Source organism: Engystomops pustulosus, chromosome 1 (genome assembly GCF_040894005.1).
Source record: "Engystomops pustulosus chromosome 1, aEngPut4.maternal, whole genome shotgun sequence".
Lineage (NCBI taxonomy): Eukaryota > Metazoa > Chordata > Amphibia > Anura > Leptodactylidae > Engystomops > Engystomops pustulosus.
Genome location: NC_092411.1, coordinates 39937509 through 39956951, shown reverse-complemented (window position 1 = coordinate 39956951; position 19443 = coordinate 39937509). Strand labels below are relative to the sequence as shown.

At 41.1% G+C, this 19443-nt stretch overlaps 1 protein-coding gene across 2 annotated transcripts; it reads left to right on the top strand.

Annotated features, from left to right (window-relative positions):
* Positions 1-1290: 1290 nt before the first annotated feature.
* LOC140119639 (baculoviral IAP repeat-containing protein 1-like) lies at positions 1291-18246 on the top strand. 2 transcript variants are annotated; one of them, XM_072138875.1, is made up of 12 exons: positions 1291-1409; positions 3005-3626; positions 7940-8039; positions 8202-8274; positions 9101-9149; positions 9669-9731; positions 9875-12025; positions 13650-13820; positions 14896-15057; positions 15870-15956; positions 16205-16369; positions 17369-18246. In XM_072138875.1, exons 2-12 carry the CDS (start codon positions 3074-3076, stop codon positions 17731-17733), a joined length of 3939 nt encoding a protein of 1312 aa, XP_071994976.1. In that variant the 5' UTR covers positions 1291-1409; positions 3005-3073; the 3' UTR covers positions 17734-18246. The 2 variants fall into 2 exon arrangements, with proteins under 2 accessions (XP_071994976.1, XP_071994983.1); XM_072138882.1 differs by lacking the exon at positions 9669-9731.
* The last annotated feature ends 1197 nt before the right edge of the window (positions 18247-19443 follow it).

Genomic DNA, 19443 nt, shown 5'->3' with positions numbered 1-19443 from the left:
TTCAACAAGGTGCTGGAAGCATTCCTCAGAGATTTTGGTCCATATTGACATGATGGCATCACACAGTTGCCGCAGATTTGTCGGCTGCACATCCATGATGCGAATCTCCCGTTCCACCACATCCCAAAGATGCTCTATTGGATTGAGATCTGGTGACTGTGGAGGCCATTTGAGTACAGTGAACTCATTGTCATGTTCAAGAAACCAGTCTGAGATGATTCCAGCTTTATGACATGGCGCATTATCCTGCTGAAAGTAGCCATCAGATGTTGGGTACATTGTGGTCATAAAGGGATGGACATGGTCAGCAACAATAATCAGGTAGGCTGTGGCATTGCAACGATGCTCAATTGGTACCAAGGGGCCCAAAGAGTGCCAAGAAAATATTCCCCACACCATGACACCACCACCACCAGCCTGAACCGTTGATACAAGGCAGGATGGATCCATGCTTTCATGTTGTTGATGCCAAATTCTGACCCTACCATCCGAATGTCGCAGCAGAAATCGAGACTCATCAGACCAGGCAAAGTTTTTCCAATCTTCTACTGTCCAATTTCGATGAGCTTGTGCAAATTGTAGCCTCAGTTTCCTGTTCTTAGCTGAAAGGAGTGGCACCCGGTGTGGTCTTCTGCTGCTGTAGCCCATCTGCCTCAAAGTTCGACGTACTGTGCGTTCAGAGATGCTCTTCTGCCTACCTTGGTTGTAACGGGTGGCGATTTGAGTCACTGTTGCCTTTCTATCAGCTCGAACCAGTCTGCCCATTCTCCTCTGACCTCTGGCATCAACAAGGCATTTCTGCCCACAGAACTGCCGCTCACTGGATGTTTTTTCTTTTTCGGACCATTCTCTGTAAACCCTAGAGATGGTTGTGCGTGAAAATCCCAGTAGATCAGCAGTTTCTGAAATACTCAGACCAGCCCTTCTGGCACCAACAACCATGCCACGTTCAAAGGCACTCAAATCACCTTTCTTCCCCATACTGATGCTCAGTTTGAACTGCAGGAGATTGTCTTGACCATGTCTACATGCCTAAATGCACTGAGTTGCCGCCATGTGATTGGCTGATTAGAACTTAAGTGTTAACTAACAGTTGGACAGGTGTACCTAATAAAGTGGCCAGTGAGTGTACATCAGAGCTTGTACTACATCATCCACAATTTCACTTTCACTCTCTTTCACATGGTGTCCCTCCCAGCCTGTAAAATTCTTCCTGGTTAAAGGTCCTAGAATTACAACGTCATGTACAGCTTGTATTTACTTACTACAATTTCCTCCTTACTTTTGTCACATGACTGCAAGGAAGAAGGAAGAACTTGTAATATGACTTGTAAAAGTGTAGAAGTAGTCGCTCCTGAAAAGATGTGGGTGCTGCTATGACATGAGCTCTGGTCAATAATCTAATATTTGTAAGTATAATGTGTGAATTGAGAATTATATCAATCCATGTTATTTTGATCATAATCTACAAATTGTTTGATAAATTGCGCTAATTTGCACTGATGATGTGGAAGAATAGAACTGCTTGGCTCTTACATGATCTTAAGTGATTGATAAGACAGGTAGTCCCCAGGTTACGTACAAGATAGGTTCTGTAGGTTTGTTCTTAGGTTGAATTGCAGACAATTTGATAACTGTTACAGCAGTTTTTTGTTGCCCAAGGCTAAAATACAGTAAATTAACATCATCCAGGGGTCCGTTTGTAACCAGGGGGGGTCAGTCGGGTGTTCTTAAGTAGGGGACCACCTGTATATCATTGTATATGAATAATAGGTTGTGATATGAAGCTATATTATAAGGTATATCTATTTATATCTGATGCTGTACTTGCTAATATTCCTTCAATGGCTGTAGATAAACTATGAAATTGTCAGAACTCGCTATTTTCTCTGGATAGGGTCAGAATTCAGGCTTCTGTTTTTCAAAACCTGTGATTGACATCTCCTTTTCAGGATCCCTTCCTTTGGGAAAGCTGGGTGTGAATTTAAAGGACATCTATCATCAGATAATCTAATAATAAAGAATGCAAATGAGCCTTAGGCGTTCTACGGAGCGCCTCATGGCTCCGCCAGTAATTAATTTATGCACAACACCCCTTTCCCCGCCAGAGCGCACACTAGCTGACGCACGATTATAGAATGCAGTGAGATAATGCTATGATCGCACATAGTATGATAATAGCAAAGGGAGAGCCGGTGATGTTGCCGGCTCTTTTGCATTGTGTGATTGTGCCAAGGGCTAATGGGGGCCGTGTAAAAATTACTTATCGGTGGAGCCTTTGACTCATTTACATACTTTACAAACCATTTTTTCTATGAAATGAGGACATTCTAAAGGCCAAAAAGAGAAGTTTTTTGGTGATCAGGAGGGGACAGGGAGTTGAGTATAAACTGGTTTTGTGTGAAGCTACGTCGTAAGTGTCCATAACTCGCTGTCTGTCCGCTCTGACAGCTGCCTGAAGTAAGTTTTTCCCTGTCACCTTGTAGGGTCTCACAGGGATGTCACAGGGGTAGTTTGCTACCTCTTACCCAGTCTGAAAGCTAGCGCCAAGTCTGGCCGTGGTTACGCTGTTGATGGACAGGTTCGTGAGGCTACAATTGCAGAGTGTATGAAGCACCATGTATCAGATCTTGTACACATGGCCACATTTTGTGGCTGATATAGCGGTGCATGAAAATCATCAGTATTACAGCAACTTTATATTTGATGGAAAAAGAAATCTTCGGCAGTCTTGTGATGATCAACATTTTACTTTACTACAGGCTGTCCCCGGGTTACGTAGGTTTGTTCTTAAGTTGAATTTGTATGTAAGTTGGAACTGTATATTTTATAATTGTAACCCCAGCCAAATATTTTTTGGTCTCTGTGACAATTGGATTTTAAAAATGTTGGATTGTCATAAGAACGAGATTAAGAATAAAGCTTCATTGCAGACACCTCTGATAACTGTTATAGCTGTTAATTGTAGCCTTGGGCTAAAGTACAATAAATTACTATATTGCAGGACACACATTCTACAGGAATTCAATACATACCGGTCTGTAGCTATCTTATATTATAAAAGTTAAAGAAGATGGACCTAAAAAACATATCAGAGTTTGATGTGTCACATGATGGGTCTTTACCTTCATATATGAGTCATATTGATTTGGAGAAAGCAGTGTATAAGCTGGAGGAACACTACAGACAAATCCGAGAGCAGCTGCCTACACAACCCAACTACTCCATGAGAAGTGAAATAAAGAGACTGAAGAGCCACTGGACTCAAGACCCTTTCTCCTCCTGGTCTCCACAAGAGTTGGCCTCCGCTGGATTCTTCCGCACTGGTGTGGAGAACAGTAGTCAGTGCTTCTGCTGTGGGTTGGTGCTGTGCAACCATTCCTTAGGAGCTACCCCAATGGAAAGACATCGGAAGTTTAATCCTTCTTGTGCCTTTATTCAGGGCCAAGATGTTGGTAATATACCAATTTATGATATCTGCGTGAAGGCAAAGGAAATTATTCCGGAGGATGAATGTATAGAATCTATGGAAAATGAACAGAAAAGACAACAATCCTATTCCCAGTGGCCTGTGTATGCTTCAATAAATCCATCTACTCTCACAGAGGCCGGATTCTTCTTCACAGGTATATCAATCATGTTGGTTATATTAGTTTGTAAGACACAGTGTAATATATATCAGTGATGTGTATTTCATTCATCATTTCTATAAAAAAAAGGGGTTTGCTGAGTAAAAGAAGCTGCAGAACCATCATCTACTGCATGTGTAGACAGGGCCGCCGATAGGGCAGTACAACTGGTACTGCCCTATGGGGCCCGGACTCTAAGACACTAGGGGGGGGGGGGGCCCGGCCGGTGGGCCGCAGACTGTGCGGTCTGTGCTGCACAATATGTGTGGGGTGGAGGCGCCGGGGGCCGCTGGTTAACCCCTTCCCGACATTTGACGTACTATTACTGCATGGCGGGAGGTGCGTTCCCGCAATATGCGGTAATAGTACGTCAAACTTCTGGCCCCGGCTCCTGAATGGAGCCGGGGCCAGAAGCTGCGGGTGTCGGCTATATATTATAGCCGACACCCTCCTCTAACACCCGCGATCGGAGATTTCTCCGATCGCGGGTGTTAACCCCTAACACGCCGCGGTCGCGCTGACCGCGGCGTGCTAGGGGCATTTAACAGGATTCGGACCCCCCCGCGGCGCTTACCGGGGGGGTCCCGCTGCTCTGATCGCAGCCCCGGGACTGCCGGTGCCCGGGGCTGCGCGATCTTCTTCCGGGTGCCGGGTCCGTGCCTCCTGGCAGGACCCGGCTGTGACACACTGAGCATGCGCAGCATGCTCAGTGTTTCACATAATACAGTGTAATACATCTGTATTACACTGTATTAGGTGAAGAATAGCTTGAACAAGTGATCAGTGGATCACTTGTTCAAGCTAACCTGTAAAAGTAAAGAAAAAAAAGTTAAAAACACTGAATAAACACAATTTTTAATAAAAATAATTAATTAAATAGAGTTAAAGTCCCCTAAACACAAACATTCCCTATACACATCTAATAAAGTAAAAATACCTGAAAATCACCAAAACCCCCCACATATTTGGTATCACCGCGTCCTTAACAATCTGTACAATAAGTCAGAAACATTATTGGACCCGTACGGTGAACGCCGTAAAAACAAAACCCGAAAAACTCGCCAAAAATATAAATTTTCATAAAATCCCTTTACAAAAATGTTCTAAAAAGTGATCAAAAAAAGTTATGTGCCCCAAAATGGTACCAATTGAAAGAACAACTCAACACGTAAAAAATAAGCCCTAAACTAGCTCTGTCAACCAAAAAATATTAAGGTTAAGTTCCCGAAAAGATGGCGATGCAGAAGCAAATAAGATTTCCTCTGTATTAGTTTTTCTCCAGTAAAATTGTAAAAATAAATGAAAAACTATATAAATGAGGTATCACCGTAATCGTAGTGATCTATAGAATGAAAATATTATAGTATTTTTAGTGTATGGTGTACGACCCCCAAAATATACAAAAAAAAGAAACCCCAAATTGACAATTTTCTTTTCCTCCATACATTAAAGAGTTAATAAAATCTCATCGAAAAGCTATAGACCCACTTAAATGAAGTATTTGTAAAGTGCATCTCATGTCGCAAAAAATAAGCCCTTAAATGTCCAAATTGCCAAAAAAATAAAGATTGTATAGCCAATAAAAAGTGACAATGCATAATCTGCTCTGAATGGCGCAGCTCCCCCTCAATGCCCTGGCGTGTGCCCATACAGCAGGTTACCACCACATATGGGGTATTGTTATACGCGGGAGAGATGGGGGATCAAATTTTGAGGAGCGTTTTGGAATTTTATCCACTGAGAATTTGTACATTTTATGAAAAACACATTAATTTAGCCAAATAAAATGTAATTTCGAAATTGCATCCGATTTTGTTTTAACCCCTGTAAACCAATTAAAGGGTTAACAAACTTCATAAAAGTTGTTTTACGTACGTTGAGGGGTGTAGTTTCTATAATGGAGTAATTTATGGGGTTTTACTTTATTTAGGCCTCTCAAAGTGACTTGAAACCTGAGCAGGTCCCTCAATAGCAGGATTTAGCTTTTTTTATGAAAATGTGAAAAATTGCACGTGACGTTCAATAGTATGACTCCTATTGGCAATCTACCAGAAGAGTGTGCCTTGTCGTAGCAACAGGCCTCAAACCCTGTTTGTGAAAGGTCACTGCGGGGGGCAGGAGGCTTGTTCGGTTTTGGGGTGTGTTGGGGCCCAGACACTTTTGCTGTATGGGGCCCCGAATTTCCTGATGGCTGCCCTGTGTGTAGATACTGTAAAAATGATCTCCATTAATGTGTAGACACTGTAAAAATGATCTCCATTAATAATGGTTCACTGGTCACTGACCTAGACCAGTGATAGCCAACCTTTTGAGCTCAGTGTGTCAAAATTCAACAGAATTCACAGATGCATCTGAGATCAAAACCCTAATCCTATGACTTCCCATTGAGAAGTTAGAACTTATCAAAGGTCCTGGATTCTACCTGATACAAGGTAGGAGGTTTCTTAGAACCATCATATGGGTGTGAAGGGGTGGGTCTACACCTAAGTTAATTAGGACACCCCTTATGTCCATGGCCTTTGCCTGGGGGAACTATTAACCACCATAAAGAGTAGGAAGGATCTCAAGTGCAGATTAACCGCTTTCCCTAACTAGTCCAGCACAAGGTAACAGACTCACAAATTTCTTGTACTTGTAGTTCTCCACTTGTAATCTCCATTCTGTGAAACTGTATATATGTATTGTGTGTACTGTACTGTGTTGCTCTTTTATCTCAATTCACAAATAATCATGCCCATCTCTTGGTTATATATATGCTATCCTGGGGTTGACTTTCTGACCCGATATAATCCCATTACAGATCGGGCTTATAACAAGTGAGAAGTTGGTGGCAGCTTACTGTGCTGATAAATCTCTGTTTCACTGACGCTAGTGAAAAGGGACGTCTGTACGTTCAGAGTTGTGCGCTAGTGTTGTGCCCTATCAGAGGTTGTGTGGACAACTCTATCTCACTTTCTGCACCTCCCAGAACCCATGCATTCAGGGAGTGCCTATAAAACCAATATTCAGTTGACCTTGTGTAACCCCTCAGGGGCCTGGAAACATCACAGATGGGGTGTTCTCATATTCCAGTATTGCTGAGCGGTAACAGCGTCAGCATTAGGAGATGTTATAACTCTCCTGTTCTTAACAGGAAAGTTTCTCCACCTCCAGATGCTGTCAACTTGCTGGTTGTCAGCAAAAACGTCTCTGCATGTCACCTCTGACACACGTGTCACAGATGTCACATCGCTGACCTTAACATAGCCAGGAATCTGAAATACAGATATAATTAGTGGATGTATAATAAGGCTATGTAAGGCTGCATTCACACTACAGTATGGGGGACGTATATACGGCCGACATATATACGGCCGATATACGTCCCCCATACACTCCTATGGGCTCACGGCCCTGTACGGGAGCGGTACGGTGCAGCACACGTGCGGCACCGTACCGCTCCGTAGCCCGGGGAAAGATAGGACATGTCCTATCTTTCCCCGTATTACGGCGCCGTGCGCCATTAGTTTCTATGGAGAGGGGCGGGGGTGAGCTGCGCTCACCTCCTCCTCCTCTCCCCGCGCTGCCGTGTGCCCGCCGTACTACGGTGCGGCGGGCTCACGGCAGTGTGAATTTAGCCTAAGATGGCAAGATAAAATCCTTTCCATACTAATGCTACATACTTGAATGGGAGCAGAGCTGCAGTTACTTGGTCCAACCACTACACATAAAACAGAGCTGTTTTTCCTTTGTTCTCTCTGCTGCTTCCAGTGAAAGGTGCAGTGATAGGATGGATAGGTGACAGGGGCGTAACTAGGAGAGGCAGGGCACCATAGCAGACTTCTGAATGCCCCCCCCCCCCCAAATCATCAGAAAATATACTTATTTGTATACAAATACTTTTATACGCTTATCCACACACATTAATACCCTTCCACAGATCTGTCCCAGTGGCTGCTGACTACATGGGGGAAGGGCACAGCAAGAATTAGAGAGGAAAGATCCCTAGTCCTGTCATTCTGCTGTTCCCTCCCTCTCCCCAGACACTGCTTATCTGAGCTGCTGATTCATGATGTGTAGCGTTATATATATATATATATATGTATATATATATATATATATATATATATATTAAGCTGTACAATGTTCAGCATAATATGTATATGATGGTGCACATCCTCCATTCTTTAGTGTATCAAGTCAGTAACTGGGGCCCCCTGACACTGTGGGCCCCATATCAGCTGCTATGGCTGCTAACGCTGTAGTTACGCCCCGATAGGTGATCAATATAACTGATCTGGAATACCCCTTGTAATCCATCTATCTATCAGGCAAAAAGGATCATGTCCAGTGCTTCTCCTGTGGTGGATGTTTAGGAAATTGGGAAGAAAATGATGACCCTTGGAGAGAACATGCAAAATGGTTTCCTGAGTGAGTTTCATATAACATTTCACAAGTGTTAAAAAGTATAATATGGCTTTCATAGACGTGTGTATGTTTCTATTTTATTTGACCTATGAATGGGTGAAATGTGTTATGATTATTTGACCCTTTTTATGCATTGTAAATTTAGTGTTTTTTTGCCTTCTAAAGGTGTACATTTCTTCAGAGCAGAAGAACTAGTGATGAGCTTCAGCAATACATCAGAAGTTACTGGGGTTTTGTGGTAAATATGCAATGGAATAAGTAACTTGAGCCATGCACTATCCCATCCATTCCCTATGTCCAAGAAACTTTTCCTAGCTAGGAAGAAGACCCTGTTTGTAGTCAGGCCCTGCTGTAGTCTATCTGACCTCATTTTCACAGAATCAGAGTGCTATGCGAGCTTTGATATCATAATGCTGTTTCTATTGGTCCTTTCTATGTTGCATCTTGACAGCGATTTGTGTGCGAGGGTTTGTTTTCTGCAGGACACATTACGTATGGTGCTATTACTTCCTAGTTGCATTGTTTAATACTTAATGAAATGTATGAGTTGGAAAAACATTCTGGTATTTGGCATCATTCCTAAAAAAACACAGTTATGCTACCTTGTTGTGGGCTTTGTTTATATGAATTGTTTAGGTTAGCCTCTGATCCTTAACAGCTTTATTCAGACCCTCTGCTGCCACATCGGCTTCCACTTTGGTGGGTTTGAAAATAACTATGGAATCAAGATTATCCTTTAGTGTATAATAGCTGGAAAGAAAATTATTTATTGGACCGCTTCCATAGATAGTGGCCTGGCTATCCTACCAAGGAGAATCCGTTGGGAGTAGATACGAGTTGAATTTGTTATACGGGACAGTGGATTCTGTTCTTTGTTACAGATAACCTTTAACAGAATTTTGCAAAATCATATTTTAGAAGCTGGTCATCTTGTAATACGGATCTTAATGTTTAGCTATGGGCAAAGGTAAGGTAAGGGAGGATAGTAAGGAACATAATGTGCAATAAAACAACTAATTTTTATTTCTAATTCATGTGCTTATGATCTGTGATTTTCATTTTAGGGATCGTCTTTCACACATATTTCCAAAAAAAGTGTAACTACAGAAACAGGTACAAATAATATTTATATTTCATCTATGATCTATGTATCTATTTATCGGTCTATTGTTTCTATACTTTGTGGACAAAAATATTGGGATACATCCCTTAATTATTCAAAATAGAGACCTGAACTCCACCCTATAAAAGACCTTTGGAATAAATTAGTGATTGTGAGCAAAGCCTTTTTTTAAGGCCAAAAAGACATATTATACTCCACCTGTGGGCTCCATGTATGTTTTGGAGCATATGCATCACACTCTTCACAAATTATTTTCCTGGTGGAAACATTAAAGGAAGTCAACCATTTCAAAATGCTATCCTCCTCTACTCTTGACACACCAAGATCACCAGAAAAAGAAAGTTATAAAAAGCTGCACAGATGTCCGGCCCTCCGGGCAGCTAATTATGCACACCTCTCACCTCCCTCTCCAATGCTGGAGGTGGCAAGGGTGGGCAGAATTAGCAGTTTGGAGCAGCGGACATCTTGTTCCTGTTCTCCATGCTGTTTTTTGTTACTTTATTTTCTAGGCAATACCGGCGTGTCAAGACTAGTGGAGGACAGCACCAGGATCGGAATGAAGAGGAGCCTAGGTGAGTATCCTTAGATGGTTTTTTATAATGGTTGATTTCCTTTAAACCAGCTTCTAATCAGAAAGTGGGCTAAAAATATGAACACAACAATCTCCTGATCTATTTTCTGGGGTTTTTTTAAACTGCATTTTACTCTTTTCTAGATGTAATAACTGAACAAACACAGATCCAAGAAAAAGTAGACAATTTGAAAAAAAATCTCACTGAAAAGTATCATGACCCTACATTCTGCTGTACATCTCCTTTCGGAGACTCTTTTGCTTTAGATCTGAACTCACAATTTGCTGACATTTCTGTCATGTTGAAAGATATAAAAAATCAGTCCGTGCGACAGCTAACATTACCGGATATCTTGTCTGAGCTGAATGACATCACCATGATAGAAGGGGAAGCAAATAGTGGGAAGACCGCTCTTCTCAGAAAGATTGCCATTCTGTGGGCCTCAGGATCCTGTCCTATACTCAACAGGTTCAGTCTTGTGTTTTATATCTCTCTTGCTTCTGCCGAGAGCCATCAAACTCTCAGTGACATCATCTGCCAACAACTGATCGGACCCTCAATATCTCTGACAGAAGAGAGTCTGGGGGAAATCACAGGGAAACTAAAGGATAAAGTCCTCTTCCTCCTGGATGACTATGGTGTTCAGGACTCAACTCCAAAACCAGTAGAAGAGCTAATCCTGAAGAATCCTTGGAATAGACTGAATCTGGCAGTCACCGTGAGCACTGATAAGGGGAGGAAGCTACGACAATACGCAAGGACCATAATGAGCATCCAGAAATTCCCTTTATATAGTTCAATTTACCTAGCCAAAAAACTGTTTCCACATGATAGTAAACAGATAGACACATTTATTATGGAATTAAAGTTGAATGAAAATGTTCCTGCCATATTCCAAACTCCTCTGATGATTCTGGCTCAGTGTTCCTGTTGGATTAAATTCCCTGATGACAATACAACTGGTGACATCCATGTGTTTAAGGAATATGTGAAATATAACATATCAAAGTTTCCTAATGAGACTCAAGCAGTGAATTCTCAGGTCTCTTCTTGTGGAGAACTTGCCCTGCAGGGATTGTTCAAGTCAAAGTTTAATTTTACAGAAAATGACCTAAGAGCAGCCGGTGTGGATGAAGACAAAGCCATCAGATATGGACTTCTGAGTAAATTTACAGCACAGAGATTTCATCCAATATACATGTTCTATAATCCTTCATTCCAGGAGTTTCTAGCTGGAAAACGACTCAGTGAATTATTAGAGTCTGACAAACCTGAAGATCTGGACCAAGGTCTCCATTACCTTCACCAGATTAATACTTTTCTCAAAGCCCTTGGACCTTACTCCTATTTTCTGAGATATGCAGCCAGGATATCTCCAAAATCAACTCTCAAGATCATCTCATATTTATTCAGTCTTTATGGGAACCCAGACGCTTTGGATTGTCATCTAGATAGTACAGAACACTTGAAGCAGCATCCTGACCTTAAAAACCAAGAAGAATTTTTTATTTTGGCATTGCGCAAATTCGTAGCTGTAGACATTGACTTGGTCCTTACAGACTCATTGACAACATTTGCCATTGAATCTGCCATTGAAAGTCAATGTCTACCAGACTGTGCTCCTATGATATTGCAGTTTCTTACAGGGAAATCACTGGCATTTGGTGTTAGCCTGACCACCAACAATTCTGCTGAAAAAATTCTCAATTTTATTAAGAAATACCCAGAATGTATTAGCTTACTGAGCAGCATCAAGTTTAATATTGGTGGAGAAAAACAACCAACAATTCCGGATTATTCCAAGTTGGAGGAAGCTTCGGAAAGATATGGAGTCCCTACTGTAGAGCGGGATTACGCAGAGGCTTATCTTTCACTAAATGACATAAAGAAAGAGAATGAAAAGTTAGGAAATAGATTTGCTAAATTCAGCTCTGTTTTCCCCAGCCAAATTATAATAGTGGACTCCATAATTGACACTTTTAGGTCTACTGCAGGATATAAGGTGCCAGTTTTTAAAATCAAAGCCTCTGAGGTAAATAATGACAATTTTTCTCAAGTAGATTGTGAACACTTTAAGGTCCTATTTTCATTATCAGATAGAATTGAGCTGGAATTGAATAACTGTACAGATTTTGTAATGCTTCTGGCGCCAGCAATTGAGCAGCACTTAGGTTCTTTCAAGAAATTATGTATTTGTTATTCCCATTTAACAGCAGAGGATCAAGATTTGATTCTCAAGATGTCTTCTTTAGAATGCCTGGAGATTGGATGTAACGATGGCAAAAACTACCCAGGTATTTTCCAACGATAAAAGCAAGAAATTGTATTTTAATTACTTTTGAATTGTTTAATCGTTCCATTGCATAGGCCATTAACAGATTATTGGTGGGTGTAGGACACCCAGATCCTCACCCCCATAAGCTGTTTTACACCACGGACAGGATTAGAAGCTGAAGCTCCAAAGTCAATTTGCATTGATCAATTTACATCTAAAACATTACATTTAGAGCTGTCAGCTTCAGGCTCTATCTGTTGGGAAAGACAGGTGATGAGGTGTTTCTCGCCTTTTACTAGTTTATATTATGAAAAGGTCATTAATAGCTTTGGGTCCAAACAAGGCAAATAGAGTATGTATGGTCCCCAACTTATCTCTAGCTTTTTGGCGCAGATTGGGGTGCAGAATATTAGGTTATGCAACAATAAATATCTATTAAAGGGGTTTGCCCATGAAAGAAGCTTCTTAAATTTTACACAATAAAGATCACTCAGTGTTGGTCAATGTAAGATTCCCGCGTGTGGGCTCTTGGCAGACACTTCTTGAGATGCTGTGTGCTAACAATGTGCTTAGATTGTCATAGTACAGGGTTTATCTACACTTTTATTTAGCTTCTGAACATTGTACTAGTATCTGACACAAAGAAAAAGGATGAGGCAGATCAGAGAAGATGAGACCCATGAGCTCTCAGCTCTGCTAACTCACCTATGACAGACACACAGTCAACTCTGCTATATAACTCCTCCCTCCTTGATAAATACCTTATCTGTCTCTACCTTGTAGAGTAAGGCCCCTTCCACACTAGCGAGTGTGATGCGATGAACTCGCATCACACTCGCAACGCAAGCTGCCGGGAACGCACGGCCCGAACGCTGCACCGCGGGAGTGAACTCAGCATGTCAGTTCACTCCCGCGGTGCAGCGTTCGGGCCGTGCGTTCCCGGCAGCTTGCGTTGCGAGTGTGATGCGAGTTCATCGCATCACACTCGCTAGTGTGGAAGGGGCCTAAGTCTATGCATGCTGATTTCCGGCAGTAAGTGCCTGTGTCTGAGCTGGTCTTGTCATGCAAGGGGGAGGTGCAGAAGGTAGAGAGCAATGCAGTGTGCAGACAAGAGAAGCTATTCATGAGAAGAATCCGACCATAGAAGGTTGGATCCAGGGGCAACCAAAATTGTGTACACCATGTCTGATAGAGACCGGTTGGAATTATATGTGTGAAATGCTGTGAATGTTCTGTGTCACTTATTCCCTGATTCAGAAATGTCTTTTACCTCATCAGCTGTCATTCTTGTGCATAATCCAGCTGTAGATGGAGGGTCATGTGACCCTAACTGTCAATGGCTAATCCCCCTTTCCAGGACCTTAAGTTTGTATTCATGGATATTATCATAAGGTCCTAGAAGGTACCATGATCGTTTCATGGTGTGATAGCTGGGCTCTCAGCTCACTGGGCCCTCTCGCTACATCCTCTCTGACAGAATAAAAAGTGTATGGTAGTGCCGGCACTGATGAATTTCTCCCAATGTGTTTTGCATTGACCACTCCATTTTTAAATTTCTGTGTGCAATTTTGATTAAATATCTCTAGTTTTGTTTATTGTAGAGGATTTTTATTTGTTTATTTTGCATTTTTTGTTTATTGTAGAGGATCTAATTCGTGGCATACACAACCTTGGTAACTTAACCGAAGTAACTATCTATGTAATGCAAAACATTGAGGTCCTTGACCATTTGCCAATTGAATTTGTAAGACTGGGTCAAATGAAGAAACTTGCCTTTGGTTGCATGGGTTCTAGCAATGGATCAATAAAGTTTGGTAAGGATCTTTATTTGTACAGGTTTTAGACCCATGGGCCTACGAACCACTTTCTCCTCTACTGAGTTGTGAGGCCTAATGTAGATTTTGCATTGGGTCTTAAAGGGATGTTCCCATTCCAGCACATAAATGTTATCATTTGAATAATGACAAGTTATAAAATGTTCCAGTATGCTTTATGTAACAATTTTCTAGATCTCTGCTTGCTGTCATTCTATAGCAGTGGTGGCGAACCTATGGCACGGGTGCCAGAGGTGGCACTCAGAGCCCTTTCTGTGGGCACCCAGGCCTTCAACCCAACCCAGTTTGCCAGATAGGACTCAGGACTTTCTTCTGTGGTCCAATATAGACCAGAAAGTGCCATGCTCCACGCTATTTTAAAGCAACATCCTTGGCTGCCAGAACTACAGGAGGAGTGAGAAGGTGTGGATAGAGATGGATTGTCATTGGAGCTCCCGCTCAGGCTCCCCTGATTCTTCCTCTTCAGGGGACCCTGGAGAAAATCTACAATACAATTTTCTCCATCTTTCTATTGTATTGGTGAAATCAGGACACCAATACGATTAAAACCTGTGATACAGCAGGGATCAATAAGTTACTGCTTTGTCATGTTGGCACATATATGTGTGTTTTTGTTGTAGCTTGGGCACTCTGTCTCCAAAAGGTTTGCCATCACTGTTCTATAGGAAGCTTTATTGCTAACTTCCTATGAATAGAAATCTGACCACGGTCACACAGATTGCAGCTCGTTATAACACACCACTCTGATTACTCTCTGTGATACTAACAAGCTCATGTGTAACCATGGTCACATTTCTGTCCACTGCTAGCTTTCTATAGAATGACAGCAAGCAGAGATCTAATTGATACAGAAAGTATATTGGAAAATTGTATAATTATTCCTAAACCAAACAATAACATTTATTTGCCAAAATGGGTACACCCCTCTAACTGCTTCAAGTTCTGCATCAGTATATGCATTGCTCAGGAAAGCTGTTTTGCTGATGGATTGGTTTCATATAATTCCCAATGTATTGATAGCCCATATCGTGTGTCTTTATTTTTTGCTTTCCAGTTCCAATCATTAAACACTTTGCAGATCTGGAGGTCCTGCACTTATCGTTACATCATTATGAGGATTTCAGTGGTTTGATGAAATCAGTTTCTTCATGTAAAAAGCTGATAGCACTGAGCTTCTATGGATCCGTTCTTTGGCAAGATGATATGACTGTTCTTGGTAAGAATTCTTAATAACAAGGATATTGATTATTTGGTGTAGTGTATCAGAAACTTTTGTATTCATAAATGTATTCATTAAATTACACCTACAACCAGGATGAAGGATTGTCAAGCACACAGACATACTGGTGCACGACCCCTCTGGCAGTATCTGCTATTCAGATCCTGAGAGAGGAGGCACACACCAGCATGTAAGTGTGCTTGGTTTATAATCCATGATCTTGATGGTAGATTTCCTTTAAAGCTATGGAAAGCAAAAAAAACAACAATGAAATTACAGTGAGATTCATATCAATATATACCAACTATTTTAAGGAAATCAAGCATTAAAACCAAGCAAGATAGACACTTACTCATAGATCCAGGCACTGTGACTGTGATAATCTTCTTATATTTGCTATCCATGGGCTCCTTCCTTCTAAAATCAATGTACACATTATGCTAAGGCTAAGGGTTCTGGGGGCTGAGAACTGAGGAGTTAGCAGCACACACAGGTCATGTGTTGTTTTTTGAAATGCATCCAAACCAAAGCCCAACCCCTGGGACTGCACAGAGTATTCTGTTAGGGGAAAAGTAAGTTATAACTCACAATTATCCTGTAATACAAATGCTTAGAGAAGACATACGGCATGTGCAATGTAGGTGTGATGGGCTTCTACAATCTGTCTTTAGTGAAAATGAGGTCCATGTGACAGGTTCCCTTTAAGGCCTAAACCACATAAAATATTAAGACAATGAGTGGCTAAACAAAAAAATTCAGTGAACAGAATTTTATTTTGTTAATTAACTGTTTCACCTTCTCCCTGACAGCTGGAGAAATAAAGAATTTTACATCACTGAAAATTCTTAATTTGGACAGACAATTCATCTTTGGAAAGGAGAGCGCTGAGAAATTTGGTATAGTACCTACTGGTTCTTAGGATGTATAATAATCTGGTTACTTGAATAAAATAAATTCTGTTTCTATCCCCTTTGGATAGAAATAATTCAGTCATATCGATTTAAAGCATTTATAATAAAGATGGGTACATATATCATAATATAAGTCCTCTCTGTACAGGGGAGCTCATTAAGTTGGCAATCAACAGATTCATCTTTCAATGTATTCATTCATTCCAAGTTTATTAAATATATTTTGTCCATAGCTGTATCCTTGGGGTCCCTCATTCATCTGGAGAAATTGTGGCTGCCCATAGGAGAAGGAATGGCTCTTGCTGCTGAACTAATAATTGAACAGCTTGCACTTCTTCCCAACCTCCAGGTCCTAGTAATAAAGATCTTTCTAGATGATGCAAGTATAACATTGTTAGGTAAGTCTGTGATTTCTATGGAAAAAAGATCAATTTATTTATCTTTACGTAGAGTTTTTGGCCAGGGGCATAACTAAGAGAGACAAGACTCCATAGCCGATTCCTGAATGGGGTCTCTCCTTCCCCCTTATATAGACTTATATAAATACTTGTATACTCACACATGTGAGTGACCATCACAAACAATTGTACACTTTTATATACACACATTTATATACTTATACAGTACATGCAGCATATACACACATACAATACCATATAGAGACATACAGCATATACACACCCAATACCCCAGATGCCAGGGCCCCCTCACACTGCGGGCCCCATAGCAGCTGCTATGGCTGCTACCCCTGTAGTTACACCCCTGTTTTGGCCCACGTATTAAGAATTGTATATATATATTTTTAAATATCCTAGTGGTCAAACCCATGCATGGACTAGGGCACACTACATATGTGATTGCCTCTGAATAGGATTTCTGTGTTCTCAAGCTTTTCCCAGTATTGATGTTTGTAAATTACTTGTAAACTTTTTTTTACTCCTTTTACTCTCCTTTTCTCACATCAAATTGTCAGAAAAGGAATATTTTAAATGTAAGATGTTGTATAATTTCCATATTAATGATTAGGGGTGTACATTGGTAATGTCTTAAACCCCTTGGTGCACTGAGATGTGCATGTACGTTGGGAAATGTAGTCTTATTGCCGAATACCGATGTGCATGTAAGCAGAGCCTGTGCGATTGCTGCTGGAGCCCAACAGTGTGTGACAGCTCTGCTCCCACACTAACAGCTGCTATTGTGCTACTAGTGATCCCAGCTGTTTAACCCCATAAATGGCAGAGTCATGGTGACTACAGCATTTACAGGGCAGTACCGGGTACTTACTCGGATGGACAGCATCCTCCTAGTTCACAAAAAAAAAAGTCTGATGCTGGATAATAAATTTGTTGTAGGATAAGACTCATAATACGAATACCTCTTGTATTTAACTTTCTTAGGGAAAGTTGCAAGCAATGGCTTTCTGAAAAGGATTTGCCATCTTGAGTTGCCCTGCCACTCCAGAATCACTGAATCGGGATGGACATCTTTTTTTCAAACAGCTGCAGACATGCCGGACCTAAGCTATCTAAATGTATCAAGAGTATACACTAACTCCATTAAGACCCACGCCACCACCGTCACCTCCTTCGTCCGCTTTGTGTCTCGGATGCCCAGCCTCATCACAATATTTATGCATGGATGGCAGCTGGACAAGGATGACCTCGGCATGTTCAACAACATGAAGGAGAAGCATCCTCAGTCCAAGAGCCTGGAACTAATGTGGCAAATACCAGTGCATGGCACACCAACTATAGAGGACTAGCAGCAGTTTTGCCACCATATTATACTTCATTTTATACTTTCTCTTTCAAAAGACAACTTTATGTCATGAAATTACAAAATTCTGCCCTAATTTTTCCTCCTTTTTCACACTAATCAATGTTGGTCTATAAAATGTTCTTTAGGATGTCATAGTATTTAAACATTTTGACAATATGTGTAAATATGAATCAGAGCACGGCTTGTCACCAGAGGATCCATTTTATAAAGACTGAGGAATAAGGAAACAAACTTAAAAGGAAATCTACCATCAGAAGTAGATCTGTTGGTAGATTCCTCCTGCCTGGCTTTAACCTAACCTTTAATTTGCTAATCCTAACCCCTAACCTAATAACTTTTATAAAGTTATTGGTAATTGGTCTGTAGAGGCTACTGGGGTGTGGTGCAGCTGCACCGGTACAGGCTGCTCCACACCCCGGAAGCCAATGCAGTCCCACCTGCTAGTGCCATGTCTTGGTTTCGCTGGCAGCTACTCCATGTCCCAGTAGCCTCTAATTTAGCTAATTTACATATAACTTTATTAAAGGTTTTTAAAATGTTAGGTTAAGGGCTACAATAAGCAAATTGAAGGTTAAAGCCAGGCTGGAGGAATCTACCATCGGATCTACTACTGATGGTAGATTTCCTTTAAAAAGTTATTCCCGTAAGCATTTTGGTAATACCAACCATTGTAACCTCAATGGGAAGGGATAATAGGGGTAAAAGTCAAGTGTAACACTGATCAGAGAATTTCCTGTTCAATTTATAAAAGATACTTATCAAATCCTGTGTATCAGTGTAGACATCCAGCTCTCTCCGAGATCAGCAGGAAACTATCCAGAAGGTCTAGAATTTCTGGACTCTCCTGACTATAAGTGTATCTGAACTTGTTGCACATTACCTGCATATACTTTGCTGTGAAAAATCTGAAGTGTAATAGAGAATCATTAAGTGAATGTGATTTGTAAAAAGTATTGTAGACGATGCAGTTTTTCCACGGTTTTGAGCCCGCCATTCTCAAGAAGACTACTGTTAGCCCGTAGAATGTGAAAAGTTCTGAATATTTATTGCCTGATACCAGTGTCCTACTGGGTCTAACTGGGGAAAAGATCTTTAAGTGCTTGTGTACCATGAATGTATTTAACATTTATCTAGTCTTCAAAGTGAACCTATCACTAGGAATGTCATATTTAGCTTGCGACAGGTTCCAGTAGCCTATGCTGTGCTTTTATAAATGCCCTTGTCAGCATTCTGAACCATCTAAGAAGTTTATAGAAGTTTAAGTCACATTACCTGGCTCCACAGGAAGTGGCAGCTGCAGCTTGTGTAAGTTTTCTTTCCTCCTCACTCATGCAGTTCCTTCCCCCACAACCGGTGATGGACATTAAGCAGGCAGGAGTGGGGGATGGTGTAGAGTAGAGGAAGAATGTAAGAGGAGATACAGGCACACACAGGTTGCAGCTGCCCTCCACAGGGACTCGCCGCATACTGCTGGCAAGGAGCCAGGTAATATGAAATAAAGTTTTACAAAGTACTGAAATGATTCAGAATGCTGACAAAGGCATTTTTAAAATCGGCACAGCATAGGTTATTGTAACCTGTCACCAGCTAAAAGCACATTCCAAGTGATAGGTTCGTTTAAATACAAATTTTCAATTATTATTTATACACAACACCTAGTCATGTGACATGTAACTAAAGGATCAGAAGTGGA